This window comes from Parambassis ranga, chromosome 18 (genome assembly GCF_900634625.1).
Source record: "Parambassis ranga chromosome 18, fParRan2.1, whole genome shotgun sequence".
Lineage (NCBI taxonomy): Eukaryota > Metazoa > Chordata > Actinopteri > Ambassidae > Parambassis > Parambassis ranga.
This window is the reverse complement of record NC_041038.1, coordinates 12,291,925-12,314,715: the sequence shown is the minus strand read 5'-3', so window position 1 is coordinate 12,314,715 and position 22,791 is coordinate 12,291,925. Positions and strand designations below refer to the sequence as shown.

The 22,791-nt window shown below is 41.2% G+C and overlaps 2 protein-coding genes across 5 annotated transcripts in view; both read right to left on the bottom strand.

The window, feature by feature from the left end:
* LOC114450610 (selection and upkeep of intraepithelial T-cells protein 6-like) overlaps positions 1-12,381 on the bottom strand; it is a 17,627-nt gene extending 5,246 nt beyond the window's left edge. The window contains exons 1-11 of one of the 4 annotated variants that reach the window (XM_028428792.1): positions 12,375-12,381; positions 9,033-9,163; positions 4,825-5,160; positions 3,885-4,157; positions 3,676-3,786; positions 3,334-3,375; positions 3,050-3,091; positions 2,930-2,971; positions 2,800-2,841; positions 380-421; positions 103-144 (exon numbers count right to left, since the gene is read on the bottom strand). In XM_028428792.1, coding sequence (XP_028284593.1) covers positions 103-144; positions 380-421; positions 2,800-2,841; positions 2,930-2,971; positions 3,050-3,091; positions 3,334-3,375; positions 3,676-3,786; positions 3,885-4,157; positions 4,825-5,160; positions 9,033-9,163; positions 12,375-12,379 — 1,108 coding nt within the window. In that variant the 5' untranslated portion in view covers positions 12,380-12,381. Of the gene's footprint in view, positions 1-102; positions 145-379; positions 422-2,799; positions 2,842-2,929; positions 2,972-3,049; positions 3,092-3,333; positions 3,376-3,675; positions 3,811-3,884; positions 4,158-4,824; positions 5,161-9,032; positions 9,192-12,374 lie in introns of those variants that run through there. The other 3 variants (XM_028428793.1, XM_028428794.1, XM_028428791.1) reach the window with 3 other exon arrangements.
* LOC114450616 (butyrophilin-like protein 10) lies at positions 12,079-22,791 on the bottom strand. Its single transcript, XM_028428815.1, has 6 exons — positions 22,655-22,791; positions 20,049-20,378; positions 19,106-19,144; positions 15,008-15,286; positions 14,703-14,867; positions 12,079-12,448 (listed from the first exon to the last, which is right to left on the bottom strand). Exons 1-6 carry the CDS (start codon positions 22,728-22,730, stop codon positions 12,162-12,164), a joined length of 1,176 nt encoding a protein of 391 aa, XP_028284616.1. The 5' UTR covers positions 22,731-22,791; the 3' UTR covers positions 12,079-12,161.

The window sequence follows — 22,791 nt, the reverse complement described above, 5'->3', positions numbered from 1 at the left end:
CACAAAATCAAACATTGTTTGTCACAGAGTCGACACAAAGATTGATCCAGTCTGACTGACTGGTTCTAAATGAATGTGTGTGTGTGTGTGACAGACACTTACGGCGTTGGGGCACCAATGTATGTGTCCACACTTCAAGTAATGCTGCACAGAAAACAGAAAGAAAAACAAAACCTTTACTATCAAACTATTATGATCTCTACAAAGCAAATGTGAGAGTTTGATAGTACGTGTGAGGAAGGCAAACTCTCCAGGGAATGACAGATTAAACTTTCCGTCTGCCGCTCTGATCCGAACATCGTTTACTGCACCGTAAACTGATCCAGCTGTGACACACGGACATTATTCACCCACATCTATGGACTGAAGACACACTCACCGTCTCTCTGCTGTTCCCCTTCCCCTCTCTCCAGAAGAGACACTGCACAGAAGGAGGCCCGTGTATGAATTAGACCGCACAGTAACACATGGACATTAAACAGACACACACCGGCCTAAATGATCCTGGCTGAGGTTAAGGTTTCTTGGAGAAGGGTCATGCTGAGGAGTTAAAACTCCTTAACTATAGATGTGCAAAGTGCATTTTTATAAATAAATAAAATGCATGAGTACAAGCGCCCGCTCATGAGCTGAACAGACATAGGGATGAATGAACGTTTGAGGCGGTCTGACAAGGATCAGGGGCCGTACTCACAAAGACCCTCAGCACTAAGAGTTTCCCTTAGTGGAGAAAATCTAAGGAAACCCTCAGAATGATGTCTCCTGAGGATTTCCCTTTATAATTAAGACTAAATCCTAGTAAAGATAAAAGTGATTCACCAAACATCTCTTAAAGTCTTAAAGCAGCATGATGTTTGTGGCTGACCTCACCTTAGACTGAAGACGCACCATCACTGTTCACACTGCTCACTTACACCAGGAGGAAGGAGGCGCTGAGCTGCTGCTCTGTCCTCTCGTGTCTGTCTCTGATTCTACCGTAATAACTGTACCGTAATAACTGTAACTTAATAACTGTACCGTAATAACTGTACCGTAATAACTGTACCTTAATAACTGTACCATAATAACTGTACCGTAATAACTGTACCTTAATAACTGTACCATAATAACTGTACCTTAATAACTGTACCTTAACTGTACCGTAATAACTGTACCATAATAACTGTACCATAATAACTGTACCGTAATAACTGTACCGTAATAACTGTACCTTAATAACTGTACCATAATAACTGTACCTTAATAACTGTACCTTAACTGTACCGTAATAACTGTACCTTAATAACTGTACCTTAATAACTGTACCTTAACTGTACCGTAATAACTGTACCGTAATAACTGTACCGTAATAACTGTACCATAATAACTGTACCTTAATAACTGTACCTTAATAACTGTACCTTAATAACTGTACCTTAACTGTACCGTAATAACTGTACCATAATAACTGTACCTTAATAACTGTACCTTAATTATTGTACCTTAATAACTGTACCTTAACTGTACCGTAATAACTGTACTGTAATAACTGTACCGTAATAACTGCGCTGAATGTTGTTCTTCCTCTGGTCAGCTGACTGTACTCAGGGTGAGCTTTGCTCCTCTGTAGATGTGCAAAGTGCATTTTTATAAATAAATAAAATGCATGAGTACAAGCGCCCGTTCATGAGCTGAACAGACATAGGGATGAATGAACGTTTGAGGCGGTCTGACAAGGATCAGGGGCCGTACTCACAAAGACCCTCAGCACTAAGAGTTTCCCTTAGTGGAGAAAATCTAAGGAAAACCTCAGAATGATGTCTCCTGAGGATTTCCCTTTATAATTAAGACTAAATCCTAGTAAAGATAAAAGTGATTCACCAAACATCTCTTAAAGTCTTAAAGCAGCATGATGTTTGTGGCTGACCTCACCTTAGACTGAAGACGCACCATCACTGTTCACACTGCTCACTTACACCAGGAGGAAGGAGGCGCTGAGCTGCTGCTCTGTCCTCTCGTGTCTGTCTCTGATTCTACCGTAATAACTGTACCGTAATAACTGTAACTTAATAACTGTACCGTAATAACTGTACCTTAATAACTGTACCATAATAACTGTACCTTAATAACTGTACCTTAACTGTACCGTAATAACTGTACCATAATAACTGTACCGTAATAACTGTACCGTAATAACTGTACCTTAATAACTGTACCATAATAACTGTACCTTAATAACTGTACCTTAATAACTGTACCTTAACTGTACCGTAATAACTGTACCTTAATAACTGTACCTTAACTGTACCGTAATAACTGTACCATAATAACTGTACCGTAATAACTGTACCGTAATAACTGTACCATAATAACTGTACCTTAATAACTGTACCTTAACTGTACCGTAATAACTGTACCATAATAACTGTACCTTAATAACTGTACCTTAATTACTGTACCGTAATAACTGTACCGTAATAACTGTACCGTAATAACTGTACCGTAATAACTGTACCGTAATAACTGCGCTGAATGTTGTTCTTCCTCTGGTCAGCTGACTGTACTCAGGGTGAGCTTTGCTCCTCTGTCGGCCATAACTTTCACTGTATCAGCTGACACATATATAACATACATACTATTTTAAAATATTGTTTTAGCACTTAGTTGATGCATTGTTAGTTTTTGTTAGTTTTTCTCTCTTATGTGTTGCTCATGGACTTTGTGTCACACTGACTTCACTGTAATGAACAGTTGTTTTCTACACAATTCTGGACCAAAACATTTCCACTCATCCAGAAAGACACAAAATAACACACTCACCCTTTAGCCTTTCCTCCTCACATTCCTTCACTGCATCAAGCTCTGCACAGAAAAAGACAGAGTTTATCACAGTGTGCCAGTAACAAACACAACAACCAAAATATTTACACACAGCAAATGAAATACTCACCCTGTCGCAGTTGCTCCTCGTGTTTCTTTGTTTCATCGAGCTCTGCAGAGAAAACACAAAGTCGAGCTGAGCAGCTGTGGACAGGACTGAAGACACACACACAGACACCATGACACTTACTGTGCTGCAGTTTCTTCTCATGTTTCTTTGCTTCGTCCAGCTCTGCAGAGAAAAGACAAAATCGAACTGAGCAGTTCTGAGACATCATTCATTTTTTGTAAATGTATGATTTTAATTTTTCAACACATTCCGCTGAAGAACACCACAGTAATATGAGCAAAAGTAACGGCAAAGATCAAGGGTAGGCGCTCCTACTCAGGCCGTTGGTGCGAGAGCACAGCTCGGAGCTTTGATTGGTGTACGGCTCTGAACAATCACACAGACACACACAACATGAGTCTTACTGTGCTGCAGTTTCTTCTCACGTTTCCTTGCTTCATCCAGCTCTGCAGAGAAAACACAGAATCAATCAGTGTTCATCACAAAGATGCTTTTGAAATGATCCAGTCTGACTGACTGGTTCTAAATAATGAGTGTGAGCCTGCAGTCGACCACACAAACATCCTGAACCTGAACACTCTGACTCTGACTGTCAGGATTGTCAGGCAGGTCAGGTTGACTTCCTGCAGTGTGATCTTTCTAATAAAGCTGTCTGTCTGTCAGTGACTGCCTGGGTTGTGGGGGCTAAAACACAAACTATGTTCACACACATTGACAAACATGTTGAAATCCATATTTATACTCACGTCTCCTCCTCCTCCTTTGGATCACTGCAGTTACAACAGCTACAGCAGCTAGAAGCACAAACGCTCCTACAACAACACCTCCAGCTATCCATGGAGCAGAGCCGCTGTCTTCTGGGTCAGACACAAACAGCTTGTCTGAAACATCCCAGAACCAAAGAGTGACAGACTGAACGTGTACAGTAAAAACATCCCACTCTCAGGAGTCTCACCTGGCACAGAGATGTGATTATTCGTCATGCGACCGATCTCCTCCTGCTTGGCTACACAGGTGAAGTAGTTGGTCTTGGTCACATTGGCGTGGAGGGTGATGTAGAAACGACCCTCTCTGACTCTGACCTTGGGCTCCTCAGCAGGGAGGACGTTTCCATCACTGTCCTGCCACTGGACTTCAGGTTTAGGGAAAGCCCCTCGGACCTCACACCTCAGCAAAGCTCTGTTCTCTGAGATACCACCAATACTGACGACTGGTGTCGGAGCTGCGCCTGTAAACACAGCAGACAAACGAATGTCATGTTGTAGACCTGTAGACCCGCAGCTCAGACCCAGACCCTGTCTGCAGGGTCAGCCCACGGCCTGAACCAATCCACAGATTTACAGTCTGATGTTTGAATAGTCTTAGCAGCAGCAGTTGGCCCTGAGTCCGTCCTGTGTCTAATAAGATGTCAACTGGCTGTCGATGCCTAAGGTTTTCTCATGTGCTCATGGATAAAATCAAGATGGTTGCTCAAGTGTATCTGAAGTTCTTTCTGTCTCAAAATGACTTCCGTCCATTCTTGAGCACGATATTTAAGAAATGATCATTCATCCAGTTTCTTCCATTGGATGGCGCTGTCCCAGTCCCCAGCACTTCCTGTTTCGGTGAGCAATGGCGACCAAGAGAGAATACACCGATCATCCATAATCACGTCTAGAGCTCGGCCAATATGGGAATTTTCAGACTGATACCGATATTTGGGACATATACATATATGTACCGGTTCATATTTTTAATATATTTTTTCTTCCATAAAAACATGAACATAATGAGTTCTCCTCACAGTTGTTAAGTGTGACATTTGATGAGTCTAAGCCATGAGTGTGGCAGACATTTAACACTCAATCTGAGCGGTTAGTGACGTGGTCCTAGGATGATTAAAAACAAATACTCACCAACAACAAGCTGAACGGTGTATCTTTGTCCTGCTGGATGAAGACGTGGAAAAACACAGCTGTATTCTCCACTGTCGACTGTCTTTGTGTTTGTGATGGTTATGGAGGCGTTACCAGACGTCAGCTGATCAGGAAAAAATGACACTCGTCCTCTGAACTGTTCATCCTGACCTGAACGACCGTTGTTGTAATGAATGCCTGAATCATACATGAACACCTCCTTCTTCGTCTGACCATCTTTCCTCCAGTCAAAGAGTTTATAGGTAAGGTCCTCCTTGTTGCTGGGAGAACAGGGTAAGATGGCGTCACTCCCTTCTTGGACAACGACTCTGACAGCTGGAAGACACAATATATTTGACTCATTAAACAGAAAACACATTCACATGTGACCTCAGTTTACAAAAACCAGGGCCTTTCAGGACCTTCATCACAAACCAGTAAAACTGATCAAAACTTTTTTCCCACTACTCTTGGAAGCTGGGAGGTTTAACACTGAAGGCCTCCTCACCAACAAATATTAGTCATCGCTATTATCACTCATTAGAACTAATGAAATCAACGCCACACTGTCTGTGTTGATATTCATTGTCATGAGAAAGCCCACGTGTTGATGTATGGTTGAATCTTGACCACCACATTTTATAATAGATTATAAAAGACATTTTATTTTAGAAAGAAATGGAGAGCTAAAGGTTAGTACAGTAAAAGTACAATGACCATGTGCCGACTGATGAAAAAGTTCCTATTTTACCATACACATTATCTTATGACTATACAATGAAGAGTAAGGATGCTCCTCTGACACCCGAGGCTCCGACACATGCGCGGTAGCTCATGAAGCAATTGTTTGGAACCACTGTGCCGAGGCTTGTTTCGGTCACGTGACGTTTGAAGCAGTTGAGGGCTTCGAACGTCATACGAGTCATGTGATTGGATCTGTTAGTGAAATACATTAGCCACATTGATACTTTTATTAGATATGAGTTAAATATATCACTTAGATACACAAACTATTCACAATTATTTTTATTATTTATATCTAAGTATTCCATAGCATTCGCAATTTGTCATTGTGTACATTTTAGTAAAAGAAAAGTTGATTGATCGCGTTTCTCTTGCATAGACAAAACTCTGTGTGTGTGTGTGTGCTTTAACTGTGTTAAAAATTTGAACTGGATTAATCATGATGATTAGCCCTAATTATTATGTTTCCACTTCAAATGTAACTTTGTAACAATTGTGTGCAGTGAAACTGAAAGTAGTTTATTTTATTGTGTCAGCCTGAAACCATTCAACCAGGTAGTGCAGTCGAACGAGACGGAGATTCAAAACAATCCATGAACCAGTTAAGCTGGATCCATACTCCGCGAGACAAAGACATTTTTCCCCCCTGCAGATGTTACGCCCACAAAATGACTCATTTTTTGTCTCTGACCGCCCGCTGATCCGCACTCCTGTGCACAGGGTCCGGGCCGAACTTTGTCTTTCAAGGCTGTGCGGCAACCATGCTGTGATTGGTCGGAATTTATTGTGGGCGTGATGAAAGTGGAGAAGCGCAAGAGCCTCTCCAGGTATATAGGTAGGTGTATAAACAGCACTGATTCAACAGATTTAGATAAGACCATACCGGTCGGAGGTTCCTTCTGATTTGGGACATTAGTGCTGTGAAGCTTGTTGTGACGCTAACGACGGACTGCTGAGGGTGTGTGATGGGGATGAGTTTGTTGTGGTCGTTGTTTAAAAAGCTCTGTCCATCTTCATATTCAAGATTGTCCTTCGAATCCTCATCATCATCCTCATATCAACATTAGATCCATAGATCGATGTAGCTACTCACATTTCAGCAAAGGCTCACCATTAGATCTGTTAGTTTTACAGTAACTATTCATTTTATTCACCACTAGCTGTGAGTAATGAACCATTTCTTGAATCATGTGTCAAAGCTTCAACAGAGCCTCGAAAACCCATCACAGTGATGAAGAACACAATGAATTGTGTGTGTTAAGGCTGTTCCATACTCCGCGAGACAAAGAGCGGAGAACGCGCTCCACGGGTGGTAAGAGATACAAAAAAAAGGTCTTTTCCGCACTGAGGTACCATACTCCGCGAGACGCGTGTGTGCAGAACTCCTCATACGGCCCGCCCACTAAACTATAAGGAAAGACTTTACTGAGTTTTTTAACACACCACAAGGACTTGTGCCATGGCAAGAGGGCATTATACAGAGAGGGGGCCTGCAACAGCGTGAGATGTCCGGCGATGAGTTGTGAAAATGCGACATTAAAAGTAACAATAGCAAAGATTCAGTGTTTGTGCCTTTATGACCACATTTGCACATCTACTGTGTTCCAATGTGCCTGCCATACTTCAAACTGTCCGGTGATGAGCTGTGAAGATGCGACATTAAAAGTAACAATAGCAAAGATATACAGACATTGTTAACGAGCCTGTTATGCCCGGGTATGTAGGAGTATATAGAATGGTAATAACAGTCACCATCTGGTATGTGTGAATGGCTGTCTGGAGTTATTGGTGACAAATCACCCTGACTTGCCTTTCTTTCTTTCTTTTATTGCTCATCATGCAAAACCGGCAGGGCCGGTTCTAGACAGGCATGTATGAGGGGGCAGTCAGAAATGTGAAGGGGGCATCATGTGTACACTTCATGTTAAAGCACTTTTGTCCTCTGGTCTTATAGTGACAATATGTTCCTTGCTGAATTGGGTTGTTAGCTGTGTCCAAAGCCAGCCTGGAGAAGTGGATTGCACTTTGTCAGGCCTTTATCTTCAGACCTGTCCAACTTGTGAGTCCCACCTGAAGACTAAGCTTCTGCTGGTATAGTACTGAGGCACGCAATCCCCCTGACCACTATAAGGTGGATCCCTCAGGGGAAAACAAAAAAAGTAAAGTAAAATATCCTTAATCCAGATTTTATTAATCAACAACATAACATTTATCTGGATGGTCTCATTCTCAAAACTATTTAATCTAAAGTAAGTTTAAGTTTACAAAACTAAAAGGTAGTCTTATGAATAAAAGTAACACTAAAATATATAAAGCACAGCAGATAGGCTATAGATCATGTAATGAACAGGTCACGATAACAGATTTTGCTGGGTGATTAATTGCCAAGAGAAATTATTGCGATAACATTGTCGTTTTGAGACCATGTTCAACTAATATAATAATGACATATAATGCAAGTACACCCTTTCAAAGATGAATAAACTTTAATTTCTAAAGAACATTTAACACTGGAAAGGCCCCCAATCATCAACATTATTATTATTATTAATGATATTAATATTAATACTATGTTAATATAATGTTGATAATATTATTATTATGAGTAGTGGTAGGCCTATTACCATGGCTTATCTGAGCATAGTCTATGGAGTTAAGTCAAACCAACTAGCACGTCATGAGCAACAGAGTCAAACAACATGCACTACCTGCTGCTGGGAGTGGGCTCACCTGTCTGTGCGCACATGTGTCTGCATGTGTGTTTGTGTGCGCACACGTTTGCGTGTGTGTATGCGCATCGGGGCGCTGCAGACAGCTGCAGTGAATTTTAAAAACGCCACCATGTAGACAGAAACACATAAAATAAACTGATAGAGATGGCACCAGAGGACTGGGCAAGAGGACTAATGGGTGGCGCTGCAGCGAGTGCCGCCAGTGAGAAGGAAGAACTTCACTCGTACAACGCGGACTGTCTCTGATAGCACGTTGTATAAATAAGCATGCTTAGTGTCGTGGTGAATTGTGGCAAAGTGTTGAACCGGTGTTGCGTGTGTGCAGCTTCTTCTATGTCTTTCCTCTCCGTAACCACACTGAAACCTGTCACTACACTACGTGTTGACTCATTTGCATACGGACGCTGATTGGATGTTTACTCAGGGCTCAGGGTTTGTGTGTGCGCTGAAGCCTGTGAATACACACGGACAGACACGACGGAACCCTAATAAAAAGTGCCCCTTCTTGTCAGATTTTTCCGCTACCAATGATAATTTTGTCAACGCGTAATATATTAAATTTGTGAGTATATTAACATGTGCTTTCTCAACGTCTAAAAATTTGATTTGCCCCTGCCTAGAACCGGCCTCGCTCCGACATTTAACGAACACATTTTCGAGCAGATTGTATCGATCAGATACAGTTTGTCAAACACGTTTATTAATTTAGACAAGTTACGAGTGCGTTCTTACCATTGTTATGTCCAGTTGTTGCTGAAGACACAGTCAGGACAAACAAACAAAACAAAGAAATAAGCAAATGCTCCGGAGAAATCATTGTGTGTTGTGATAAAAACAATAAGAACAGCGCTGCGTAGGAGCCACTGAAGCGAAACTGAAGCAGAACTTCATCTTCTTCTTCTTCGGCGGTTGGCAACTAACTTAAGGAGCATTACCGCCACCTACTGTTTCGGAGGATGGAACGTTGCTGAGCTCACTGACTGTATCCTCACATATAACCCTGTCTGTTTTACAAAGGACTCTAGTAACCCTATGTTTAACTTTACACCTCTGCTTTTGGCAGGAGGGGGGGGGGGGGGGGGTAAATAATAATTTATCTGTGCAATAATCAGCATCTGTACCATCTATGCTGGTGCACAATGTCTGTGATAAAGTATGTTCTATTCTTGTTAAGCATACAATGCCCCAACCTGAGTCTTGTGATCCCTGTCTCTTCTCTCCTAACCCCCCCTGCAGTCTGGACCTGAAACCATGTTCTGAATGTGATTTAAATGTCTCCACACCATACAGTTTGCCTCAATTTTACTACTTTGAACCATCATTTCCACATTTCCTTTTTTAATCTGTCCACTTTCTTCTTCCCACAGATCCCAACATGTGCTGGAACCCACAAAAACTGGCCATGACCCCTCCCTGATGTCTTCTAAGAACGTTACTAGCCTTGGATATCATAGAGAACATCCTGCCGACTCCAATGAAACGACCTGCAGCAGTCAGAGCACACCAACACCCTGCTTAAGTTACAAACCTAAGAACCTCTCAGAAGCTCCCCGTCCTGGATTTTCTAGCATGATATAACAGACTTCATCCTTCCAGGGGCTCCACCAGTTCCCAAGTGCTTCCCTCGTCTCCTCCAGGGTCAATGGATCATCCATTTCTGCTCATTCTGCATCCTGTGATCAGTGGTCAGCTGACCTGACCCGAGTCCTCAGCAGCTTTTCGTCTCATCCACAAACTCAGAGGGTTTTACTTGAGTATGTTCATACTACAGACACAAAAACCTTTATATATGTTGAAAACATTTTTATTTTGATGTTCAACGATTAAAAATGTTCAATGAGATACAACAACTCTGAAACAAACACATGTAACCCACACACATTATATCAGATCAGATCACCACAGTGTATGATTCAGGACCTGTTAAGACATACGGTGTATCACAGGTTACTTGACTGACCAGGAAGACACATGGAGACGACCTCCTGCTGTGGTATTGAAGGGTCCAATGAAGCCGTATCATAAACAATAATTCTCGGCTACATGACTCCAACATTGGAAAGACACTTGGAAAGATTACAGCTTGGATTACACAGCAGTTCAGGTCCCCTGAGAAAGGCTTCAACTCACAAATAAACTACAACACATAAAACCTTACCAATAATAATTTAAAAATGTTTTGGAACGTCTTCACACACGTTAGCTGCATGTGAGGTGAGGTAAACATGTGTGCTTCCTGTCAGCTGACTCCTGCTGCTCAGTTTGGCTCTTTTCCTAAAACATGTTGTCCCTGCACCTCCATCCCTTTCACACAGTGCATGAAAGGCCCATCAGCCCACATTAAAGAGGCAGAGTGAGCTGGTACTGACCACTTATTGAACCATGTCTCCTCCTTGTGCTACTTTGGCTTCAGTCTTACATGTGTTTAATGTTTAAGGCACCATGTGCTGAAGCTGCTGGTTTAAACGGACCTGACGAGTCATCCTGATCTGTAATTCACTGATTCTCAGTGCTGTATGAGATAAATCTCTGTAATACAATTTACATAATATATAAAAATATGTGCATAGACCAAAGCGTATTTTTTAAAACTGAATGTAACGTCATGTTTTTGTACATTTGGCTGAACAGACACACAGTGAGTTAGACTCATACATCCTGATCGTCTTTCTGTTCTTCTCAATATAAAACATGTGCAATATATTTATAATTCATTCATTTTTCCATATTTATATATTTATATATTATTATATTATTATTATATATATATATGTAAATATTTCTCTTAATATCTCTTTTTATAAATTGCTTTTTTTGCACTGAAACTAGAGATGTGTTAATCTTCTATTAGCAGACATCGTGAACAGCTGCAGCAGTCTTCACTGGAGAAAGTCATTCCAGATAGAGTAGGATTGTATCTGGATAGTCTTTAAGCTGGATACGTTCAGACCTATTTTCAAATCTGGCTATCACACAAGCGTGTCCGCACTCAAGCCGCCTTGTTTGCGGTCCTCCAAACCATTTTGGAATCAAACTGGATACAGCCGGATTCGAGGTGTTCACACTCAGAAAAAAACCCATCTGGATGCGGCCCTAATCCCGCTTTAGCCAGATTTATTTCCCCAGTGTAAACGGGGTAAAAGAGAAAGGACACTCCTCTGAGGACAACTATGTCCACATCCTAGACAGAGAGGACAGATGGGTTGAAAGAGGAGTGAAGGAAGCTTCTATGTTAAGCTGCACTATTACATCTTTGCACTCTGCAGTGCTGAAGACGCTCAGTCGTGGAAAGAACCAATGAGACATCCAGCCAAGAGTAACTGAAGATAAATGTTCACACACAAGTACAGAAAGGAACAAAGAAAAGCAAGACAAAGACACACACACACTCTCACACAGCTTCTTTGCCGTTTCCAGTGTTGTATCCATTCTGTTTCTCTGCTGGAGTTTCAGGAGAATCCAGCAGCTGTAGAAGACCATCTGAGGAGCAGAAAACAAACGTGTGTGTTACATAAAGCCACTCTGATGATATCCACTGCTTCTGTTCTAAGTGGTGGGATCAGTTCATGTTTGTAATATTTATAATAATAACATTATACATGGCAGCTGACTGGGCAGTGACCATTAGCTGACAAAGGAGGACAGACTGAGAAGTTCCCTAAAGAACTAAGTCTCCAGTCTGCCAGCGTGGCCACAATCTTTACTCCACACACATGGTTTTTCCTCCACAGAACTAGTAAAATCTTCCTCTGTCAACAGAACCTGAAACACCAACAGACTCAGACTACTGCTGGCTACCTAACTTAACTCCTGCGGTGTTAACTGAGTGAGAGTTCCCTCAAGGCATTTTATTTTGAAAGTCTACAGAACCTCTGGTGTTCTGGTGCCTGACTTCCTGTCTGCTCCATCTGGTTGGTGATAATTGATGTGTCTGGAGCACGACACAGCGTCAAAAGAGAACCGGAGCGGATCTTTAGTGGAGCAGAGCGGGCTGTGGTTTCTGGGATGCTTCAGAAATGTGCTGCTACACGTCAAACATTTCTGATCCTGACATGCTGCACATGTGAACAGGACGACATGAAGTTCAGGTTCTCTCACACACAGCTTACGTTCTCTCCGTAGCTCCTGTATGATCTCCTCCAGTTTACCTGCACAGAAGAAACACAAATGTACACATTACATTAAGTCGAGGTTTGTTTACACAAGTACACATAACTGACTGATGATCATTTCTGGTCTTCATCTGTTTTTAATCGATCAGCTGATCTACACCTTGTTCTTTTATTAAACAAACTAAACAGTCTGATGTTATTGATCTTATCTGAACGGCAGCAGGTCATTTCTGTCTCCACATGGTCGGGCGTACACACACAGACACGTTTGAACACAAACACACACAGGTACTCGTGCACACATACAGGTGAGCACACTCCCACAAGCAGGTAGAGAGCTTGTGTCGTTGCTCATGGTATGCTAATTGGACACACTGACCTCCAGTAGCTATGCTAAGCTAAGCTAAGGGCAGTGAGGCCAGACCCATCCCCCCAGAGCTGTAACCCTAGGGGAAACACTTCAGTCTAATACACTCAACAAAAATATAAACGCAACACTTTTGTTTTTGCTCCCATGTTTCATGAGATGGACTTGAAGATCTAAACTTCATTCCAGATACACAATATTACCATTCCTCTCAAACATTGTTCACAAATCTGTCTAAATGTGTGATAGTGAGCACTTCTGCTTTGCTGAGATAATCCATCCCACCTCACAGGTGTGCCACATCAAGATGCTGATCTGACATCATGATTAGTGCACAGGTGTACCTTAAACTGCCCACAATAAAAGGCCACCCTGAAATGTGCAGTTTTGTCTCACAGCAAAATGCCACAGATGCCACAAGCATTGAGGGAGCGTTCAATTAGCATGCTGACAGCAGGAATGTCAACCAGATCTGTTGCTCGTGCATTGAATGTTCATTTCTCCACCATAAGCCGTCTCCAAAGGCGTTTCAGAGAATATGGCAGTACATCCAACCGGCCTCACAACCGCAGACCACGAGTAACCACACCAGCCCAGGACCTCCACATCCAGCAGGTTCACCTCCGAGATCGTCCGAGACCAGCCACTCAGACAGCTGCTGAAACAATTGGTTTGCATAACCAAACAATTTCTGCACAAACTGTCAGAAACCGTCTCAGGGAAGCTCAACTGCATGCTCGTCGTCCTCATCGGGGTCTTAACCTGACTCCAGATCGTCGCCATAACAGACTTGAGTGGGCAAATGCTCACATTCGATGGCGTCTAGCACGTTGGAGAGGTGTTCTCTTCACGGATGAATCTCGGTTTACATTGTTCAGGGCAGATGGCAGACAGCGTGTGTGGCGTCGTGTGGGTGAGCGCTTTGCTGATGTCAATGTTGTGGATCGAGTGGCCCATGGTGGTGGTGGGGTCATGGTATGGGCAGGCATCTGTTATGGACGAAGAACACAGGTGCATTTTATTGATGGCATTTTGAATGCACAGAGATACCGTGATGAGATCCTGAGGCCCATTGTTGTGCCGTACATCCATGAACATCACCTCATGTTTCAGCAAGATAATGCACGGCCCCATGTTGCAAGGATCTGTACACAATTCTTGGAAGCTGAAAATGTCCCAGTTCTTGCATGGCCAGCATACTCACCGGACATGTCACCCATTGAACATGTTTGGGATGTGCTTGACCGGCGTATACGACAGCGTGCACCAGTTCCCACTAATATCCAGCAACTTCGCACAGCCATTGAAGAGGAGTGGACCAACATTCCACAGGCCACAATAGACAATCTGATAAACTCTATGCGAAGAAGATGTGTTGCACAGCATGAGGCAAATGGTGGTCACACCAGATACTGACTGGTTCTGAGTCCCCAGACCGCCAATAAAGCAGAAACAAAATGCACATTTCAGGGTGGCCTTTTATTGTGGGCAGTTTGAGGTACACCTGTGCACTAATCATGATGTCAGATCAGCATCTTGATGTGGCACACCTGTGAGGTGGGATGGATTATCTCAGCAAAGCAGAAGTGCTCACTATCACACATTTAGACAGATTTGTGAACAATGTTTGAGAGGAATGGTAATATTGTGTATCTGGAATGAAGTTTAGATCTTCAAGTCCATCTCATGAAACATGGGAGCAAAAACAAAAGTGTTGCGTTTATATTTTTGTTGAGTGTATGTAGAATTTCAATCGTCACACTAAAAGTCAATATTTCCTCTGTTGAGTCTAATGTATGTGTTTCATGTAACTGATGTGAGAATATAACAGTTTGATTGGGAGAAAACTAAAGGAACCTAAACACATGCTGATGTCAACACATTATAAAGAAGTTGATATGTTGTTTGCATGTTTACACTTACGGTTCCAGCAGGGTTTGAAGAAGACGATCTTTGTGGCTACAAGGACAACTACAATGAGAGCTCCAAGGACAGCTACAATGAGAGCTCCAACTAGAGCTCCCACAGTGAATACGTCAGTCCATGAACCAGTGGTACCAACTTCTCTGCAGGACTCAAACAGCTTGTCTAAAACACATGACAGAAACAAAGTGTGACAGAGGGAACACATACTGTACAACAAAGTGGTTATCATCTACAGAAACAGAACAAGTATCCACACTCGGACATATAAACTAATTAGAAAACGTCACTAGCAGCAGACTCACCTGGCACATAGACCTCCTCCTCAGTCTTATGGCCATACCCCTCCTGCGTGACTACACAGGTGAAGTGGTTTGTCGCAGTCTTGGTCACAGTGGCTAGCAGGGTAACATCAAATCGACCTCCTCTGTCTGTGAACACTGGCTCCTCAGCAGGAAGGATCCTTCCATCACTGTTCTTCCACTCCACTTTAGGTTTGGGGTACGCACCATGAAGCGCACATTTCAGCCGCACCCCATCCTCTGTGGAGTTAATAATCCCAACGAAAGGCTTCGGAGCTGCATCTGTGAACACAACAGGAAGATAGAGCTACAACACAATCTAGATCCTTCCAGCAGTGTTCCATGTACCCTGGGTTGGATAAATGCAAATCAAATATGTACTATTAGATAAGTCCTATCTTACAAAAGGGTCATTCTACGAAACGGGTGCCATTTCCACTTTGCAATTTGTAAAATTTTCATCAAGGCTAAGAGTTTTTTTTAGAAATCCTCTTTATAAAAGACATGTTAAACCTTCAGAAAAATGTGTTTTCCCACCTCAGGCATATAAGCCTTATTTATATTATCCTTTTAATTCAGACCTGGGGGTCATTCTTGCACCACCCCGTCACAGACAATTTGTGTACAATTTGACTTGTAATACATTAAATAGTTGTTTTAAATCAAATGCTTTCCTATAAGTAAACTGTCCCTTTTTAGGATACTAATAAGTTTAGTCTTGTTATTTAATTATTATTTATTAATTTTAAGAGTTTTAGTCTTGAAATATGGATTTGACATGACCAGAGCTTCAGTTTCTAAACAAAAAACACTATTTCACTATATATTATCAAATGAACGTTGCATTTATTTGAACAGTCCAAGAAGTGAGAGCATTATGACACATTCATTTATAGAGCATTTCACTCTCCTTTCACATTTTTTTAAAGAAAATTACACTGTGACGGAGTGGTAACACACGTGACGGGGGGGCAACTCATGTGACGGGGTGGATTTCTTATGGGTATCAATGTGGAAATAATCATAAAAACATTCAAATTCATGTATCTATGTTATTTTGATTAAAATAGTCTACTCGAATAACCATTACAATTAAATTAAACAATTAAAACAGAGAAATGTAGGCCATTTAAAATTGAAAAATGTATTGCAATTGTCACGACCTGGTGTTTATTTATGGTTTAGTTTTCCTTGTTTTGGGTTTTTAGTTTAATCTGTGTTTAGTTATTGTTATTTTTACGTTGTTCTAGTGTTTTGTTTAGTTGTGTCTTGTGCTTCCTGTTTTACTTTGATAGTCCTGACCCCCTGTGCATTGTCTGGAGTTTTGCTTCCTGTGTTTTCCCTCCTTGTGTGATTACCTGCCCTGTCCTAATGTGTATCACCTGTGCCTCGTTGTCTTCCCTGGTCCCTTTGTATATAGTCTGTGTCTTCCCCTCTGTCTTTGCTAGTCTGCCTCTTCTGGTGTAGGGTTTGTTTCGTTCCATGTTTCATTCCAAAACACAGGAAGTAAAACTCCAGACAATGCACAGGCGGTCAGGACTATCAAAGTAAAACAGGAAGCACAAGACACAACTAAACAAAACACTAGAACAACAGGAAAATAACAATAACGAAACACAGATTAAACTAAAAACCCAAAACAAAGAAAAATAAACCATAAATAAAAACCAGGTTGTGACATTAACAGTGTCTGAAACTCTGATAAAAAATTATAGTAATTGATAAAATAGCAAGAATAAAAATTTGATGCCATGATGGAGACATCTCTATCTGCAAATATTTTATTATTATCATTATTCTGTAGTGAGTAAAATGAATTGATGAATTGGTGTTGTTGAGTGAGTTTGTGAAAAGCTAGTGAGTGAATGGATGAGAGAGAGAAGACCAAAACAAATAAGTTAAAAAAGTGATTATATTAAATTAAAAACACTAATAATATATGCTATTGAACTTTCCTATTCATGGCATATTAACCTACAGGTTGTGGGCTCCAATTAACTAGTTTTCTAGTTTAGATTGCATGTAATACCACCCCGTCATAGTAAAAAATGTGACGGGGTGGTAAATTTCAACCTAAAATGGCTGCAGTTCACCATGTGGTCAGCTAGCTAACTTAGCATATGTACTTTTCAACTTGAAATATGATCTTCTTTTCATTAATACTGGAAAAAAGTGATAAAAAACTGTTTTCCCTATCAATTCCACGTGACGGGGTGGTGAGGTTAAGCTCGACGGACCCCGTCTAAAATACAAAAGCAACAAATAATCAACAAAAAATGAGGTGGGAACTTGCCTGCTTTTGAATTTTGCTGGTCCAAAGGCTTAAGTGATGTCACCTCTTTTTTTAAAATGTCATTTAAAGGAACAGTACATTTTTTATAGACAGACAGGGAATGAGTGACAGGGTGGTAAGACAAACTGAGGGACGCACAAAAATCCTAACATTTTTTATAAAATTAATGCTTTTATTAAGAATTTATATCATTTATAGTATCAGGGACATCTATTTAATTCTGAAAATGACAAATGTTTGATTTAAATTTTTGTTGTTTTTGTTGAAATGTTGGATGCAAAGTCTATGTTGGCCATTGCGGACATGGCAAAAATGCCACTATAAATTAAAAAATGATTAAAAATGATATCTTATTGTTTTGAAATAGCATTAATTCATATATTGTGTGATTAAGGAGACTTTAATTAACAAATATAAACTGTAGAACATGCAGATTGATATATTTTTATAACTTTTACATTGCATCAAATGTTGAGGACTCAAATGGCACCCGTTTGGTAGAATGACCCAAAAACAGATCAGGAGAAATCTGTCCTGACTGATGATGTCACTGATTTCATCTGCATCGTTTGTGCTGCTCAGAGGCCGAGTATCATTCAGAGATGTTGACACAGTGTAGGGCTGTGCGATTTGACGATAAATGATCGTGAAGGATTTGAACGTATCGGCGATCTACGAGAACGGACAGATCGTTTTATCGTCCATAGAGTACCTTCTATTAATTGCAGTTCTATGTTCGCGCAGACGCATGAGTTTTTTTCACTCGTCCAACTCTCAGTGCGCTTAATGTGAACACGACCAACCAATGACAGCCTCCCAGTTAGGAAGCTACGGCTGAAAACCAAAAGAAAACGGAGGAACTGGACCCTAAAACCAACTCCACCTTTATGTTCGGTGCTGTTTCTGCCGGCAGCAGCGGCGCGTCTTCTAAGCCTGTGTGTGTGTGTGTGTGTGTGTGTGTGTGTGTGTGTGTAGTGGGAGGGCCGTGTGTGTACATCAGATGCAGACAGAGGCGACAGCTGATGACGTCACCAAAACAATAACGCAGGCATTTGATGAAGAGGCTCCATGAGGACTCTAGTAAACGGTGGACAGAGCTGACAGCAGCAGCTCCGTTTGTCCTTAGACATGATTCCCATTAAAGTTTGATCATTTGTTCCAAGTCACATTGAACTTTAAGAGTTACTTAAGTCTCAACACTGTATTTACTGTTTAACCTTAGGAGGCTCACTTCAGTCTGTTTAATGACTGTTGAATAATACTTTACAGAACTACATTAGTCTTCTTTTAACCTATTTGAAATAAAACTTGATTTTGTTCTGTAATTGTTATTTAAATTTTCATGTTTATTAAAACTAATACTGAGTGCACGTTATCAGAGTTTACTTTTAGATCTACTGATGTTTTTGAGAAGTGACAGAGTAGCTACCTGAAGTCATTTACACAGAAACATGCAAATTAGTGTCAATGTAAAAACAAATCGTGATAAAATCAAGATCGTGATTTTATCATTAAAGAATCGTGATATCAAACTTTTGCCATATCGCCCACCCCTAACACAGTGCCTTCACTTGAACACATTGTTTTGTATGAGATGAACCCAGCAGATGCAGCCATCAGTGATGTTAGATATCAGCACAGATTTCTCCCCAACGGCACCATATTCTGGATCTTATTGATATGTAATCCACAAACATTTTTATGTAATTTATAATCTGTGTTTCCAGCAGTGTCAACATTTACTGAACGATGCTGAGGCCTACAGAAGGGCTGCACAAACTTCACACACAGATGACATCATCACTCACATGAGTTCTTTCTTGACCGGTCTGTGAGGTTACGGCGCTCTGTAAGGAGAAAACACAGACGTTGCCGTTTGGTTATTGATCAACCATTTTTGAACATCTGAAATAGAGAACCAGCCAAGGACGCACAAGTCCAGCTCTTTCAGTCCAGATACCTTCGTACATCAGCTGATACTCAGAGATATATCTTGATATTCAATTTATTAGGGTTGGGCGATATTGGCAAAAAAATGAATCACGATTAATTGTGGCATTTAGCCGATAACGATTAATTTGACGATTAATTGATGACAGTTGCACCGACGTGTTTTTGACTCTAAATTGTTATTGTGGGCTCACATGTGCGCGGATGATGGTGAGAGTACGTCGCACACAAAAATGCGTCATCATGACGAGGCACTAATCGCCGTAATCGATAAGTGGCAAATATTAATCGATGACAGTTTTTCTGACGATTAATTGCACACGATACGATTTTGCACAAGCCTACAATTTATGCACCCCTCAAACCAACATCTAAAAAACTGGGCACACACAGCATGTGCTGCTGCTGCCCACTGTGACACTGTCACTGCAGACATGCCTGCATCCAGAGTCCTGACACTGATGGCACATCATCAGAGCACCAAACTTTGACTGCTTCTATTTCAAATGTTGCTGTTGCAGGTTATCCAACCTATTTTCTAACTGATCCACGTGTACAAACAAACAGACACCTGAACAACAGCTTATTGTGTAGGATACATGAAGGAAAATAACAGAAGAACATTTATAAAGTCACAGGCAGTGGATATTCTCTGTATTCTAACTGACACTGCATGTAGGAACACCAATGTCCGACTCAACCACATCATATATTAATAGTTCTTTAACCAGCCGGGCCCTGGTGCTAAGTCACAGTAATGTCTCAGCTGATGTGTGAAAGCAGCAGGAAACACACACTTACGGACAACAAGCTGAACGGTGCATCTTTGTCCTGCTGGATGAAGACGTGGAAAAACACAGCTGTATTCTCCACCGTCCTCCCTCTTTGCATTCTGGATGGTTATGGAGGCGTTACCAGACGTCAGCTGATCAGGAAAATGGAAGACTCGTCCTCTGAACTGTTCATCCTGACCTGAACGACCGTTGCCATAATAAAGGCCAGCATCATAGAAGAACACCTCCTTCTGACCATCTTTCTTCCAGTCAAAGACTTTATAGGTAAGGTCCTCCTTGATGGAGGGGGAACAAGATAAGGTGGCGTCACTTCCTTCTTGGACGATGACTCTTGGACCTGAAAGACAAAGTATACTTTAATCAATAGGATTTAACAGAAAATCTGATCATATATTTGCGTACAGCCACAGGAACTCCAGTCAGACCTCCATCCATTTTACCCTCTGAATAAAACACCCTCTGCTGGCTGAGGGCGTTTTCTGAGTAGTAATATTAACACTTTAAAAGAAAAGACGACAGGAGGCAGACATAATCCATACATCATGAGCGTGGATGAAATGATGCACATCATTGTGCAAGAGACGGATGTCTACAACCCACAGCCCCCCTGCACAACTATTTTTCTGAGTAGTTACGATTAAAGAAAACAAAAGATGACAGGAGGCAGACAGTGTGTGTCTGTGTGTGTGCGCGCAACGTGTGTCGCAGTGGAAGGGCTGCGTGTTTTACAATGCTACGAGCACGTACGCGCCCACCTCTCTGAACATTACCAGCTCTTATATTCAGGTTCGCTGCTGTTGTGCCGTCAGCAGCTCTTCTACGTGCTACAGGCATTTGATGAAGAGGCTCCATGAGGACTAAACGGTGGACAGAGCTGACAGCAGCAGCTCCGTTTGTCCTTAGATATGATTCCCATGAAAGTTTGATCATTTGTTCTAAATCACATTGAACTTTAAGAGTTACTTAAGTCTCAACACTGTATTTACTGTTTAACCTTAGGAGGCTCACTTCAGTCTGTTTACATGACTGTTGAATAAAACTTTACAGAACTACATTAGTCTTCTTTTAACCTATTTGAAATAAAACTTTATTTTGTTCTGTAATTGTTATTTAAATTTTCATGTTTATTAAAACTAATACTGAGTGCACGTTATCAGAGTTTACTTTTAGATCTACTGATAGATCTACAGAGTAGGCTACCTGATTTACACAGAAACATGAAAATTAGTGTCAATGTAAAAACAAATCGTGATAAAATCGAGATCGTGATTTTATCATTAAATCATTAAATCGTCGTGATATAAAATTTTTGCCATATCGCCCACCCCTAAGCTCTCCTTTTGCACTGGTGGCTTACATGCCCTTTAGCTAAGCAACCCAAACAAAGCCCAATCTTTCTCAGTATGTCCAGCTTCTCATTATGAGGTTTTTCCAAGATGCTGTGGCATTCTACCATGGCGTGATTTCTTTTGCAGAAAAGGCATGGCTTGTTGAAGGCAGAACCACCCTGAGCACTGATGGTCTTAGACTTATCATTTACACACTCTTTAGACAGAGTTACATTAGTGGCAAAACTGCTCCTGTTTGATTTATCTTTCTTTGTCTCCTTTTCCAACATGCTTAATTTTCCCTCCTTCATTTCTGCAGCAGCAGGACAACACAGGCAAAAAAATCATCATTGATGATTTTTGCTTCTCTGTCAACAAATGTGACAAGATCCATAACTTTGACTCTTCCTCTTTTTCTTTCCTTTGATTCAAAAGCCAAAGTTCTCCACTTTTCCCTGATTTTATTTGGCAGTTTTGACACAATACCCCTCATGTTAGTTGGATTATCCAGTTCCTCCATATAGTCCACATCCTGTGAGGCATTAGAACAACTCACAAGAACAAGAGAGAAGCTGTTGAGGGCTTTAGCATCTTCCTGTTTCATTTGTAGCCATTGAAAAAGCTTTTCAGGGCTGTTGCTCTTTAAGGGGTCACCATCACAACCTTCCAGCAGCCGCACAGCTTAAAATAAAGCTTGTCAACATTGTCATCTGTCAATCACTGCATGTTCAGGAAAGACCTAAACTCAAGCGGGTCACTCCAGAAGACAGGAACATCAAGTTGGGGCAGGTAGCTAACCGCTAAACCTACTGTGTATGGTGCATTTAAAATCTCTACATCAATAAACCTCTTGTAACCTAAAGAAGTACATATTTTACCATATTATCTCATGACTATACAACGAAGAACACTGATTACTGTAAAATTAACAGATCTAATGGTGAGCCTTTGCTGAAATGTGAGCAGCTACATCGATCTATGGATCTAATGTTGATATGAGGATGATGAGGACTCGAAGGACAATCTTGAATACGAAGATGGACAGAGCTTTTTAAACAACCACAAACACACCTCATCACACACCACCTCAGCAGTCGGTCGTTAGCATCACAACAAGCTTCACAGCACCAATGTCCCGAATCAGAACGAACCTCCGACATTTAACACATTTTCGAGCAGATTGTATCGATTAGATACAGATAGTTAGCTATCTCAGATACAGAATAGTCTCAACGCTGAAGTTTGTCAAACACGTTTATTAATTTAGTTACGAGTGCGTTCTTACCATTGTCATGTCCAGTTGTTGCTGAAGACACAGTCAGGACAAACAAACAAATAATCAAATACTCCGGAGAAATCATTGTGGGTTGTGATAAAAACTAAAAACAAAAGTACAGCGCTGCGAAGGGTTATGGTGCTCCT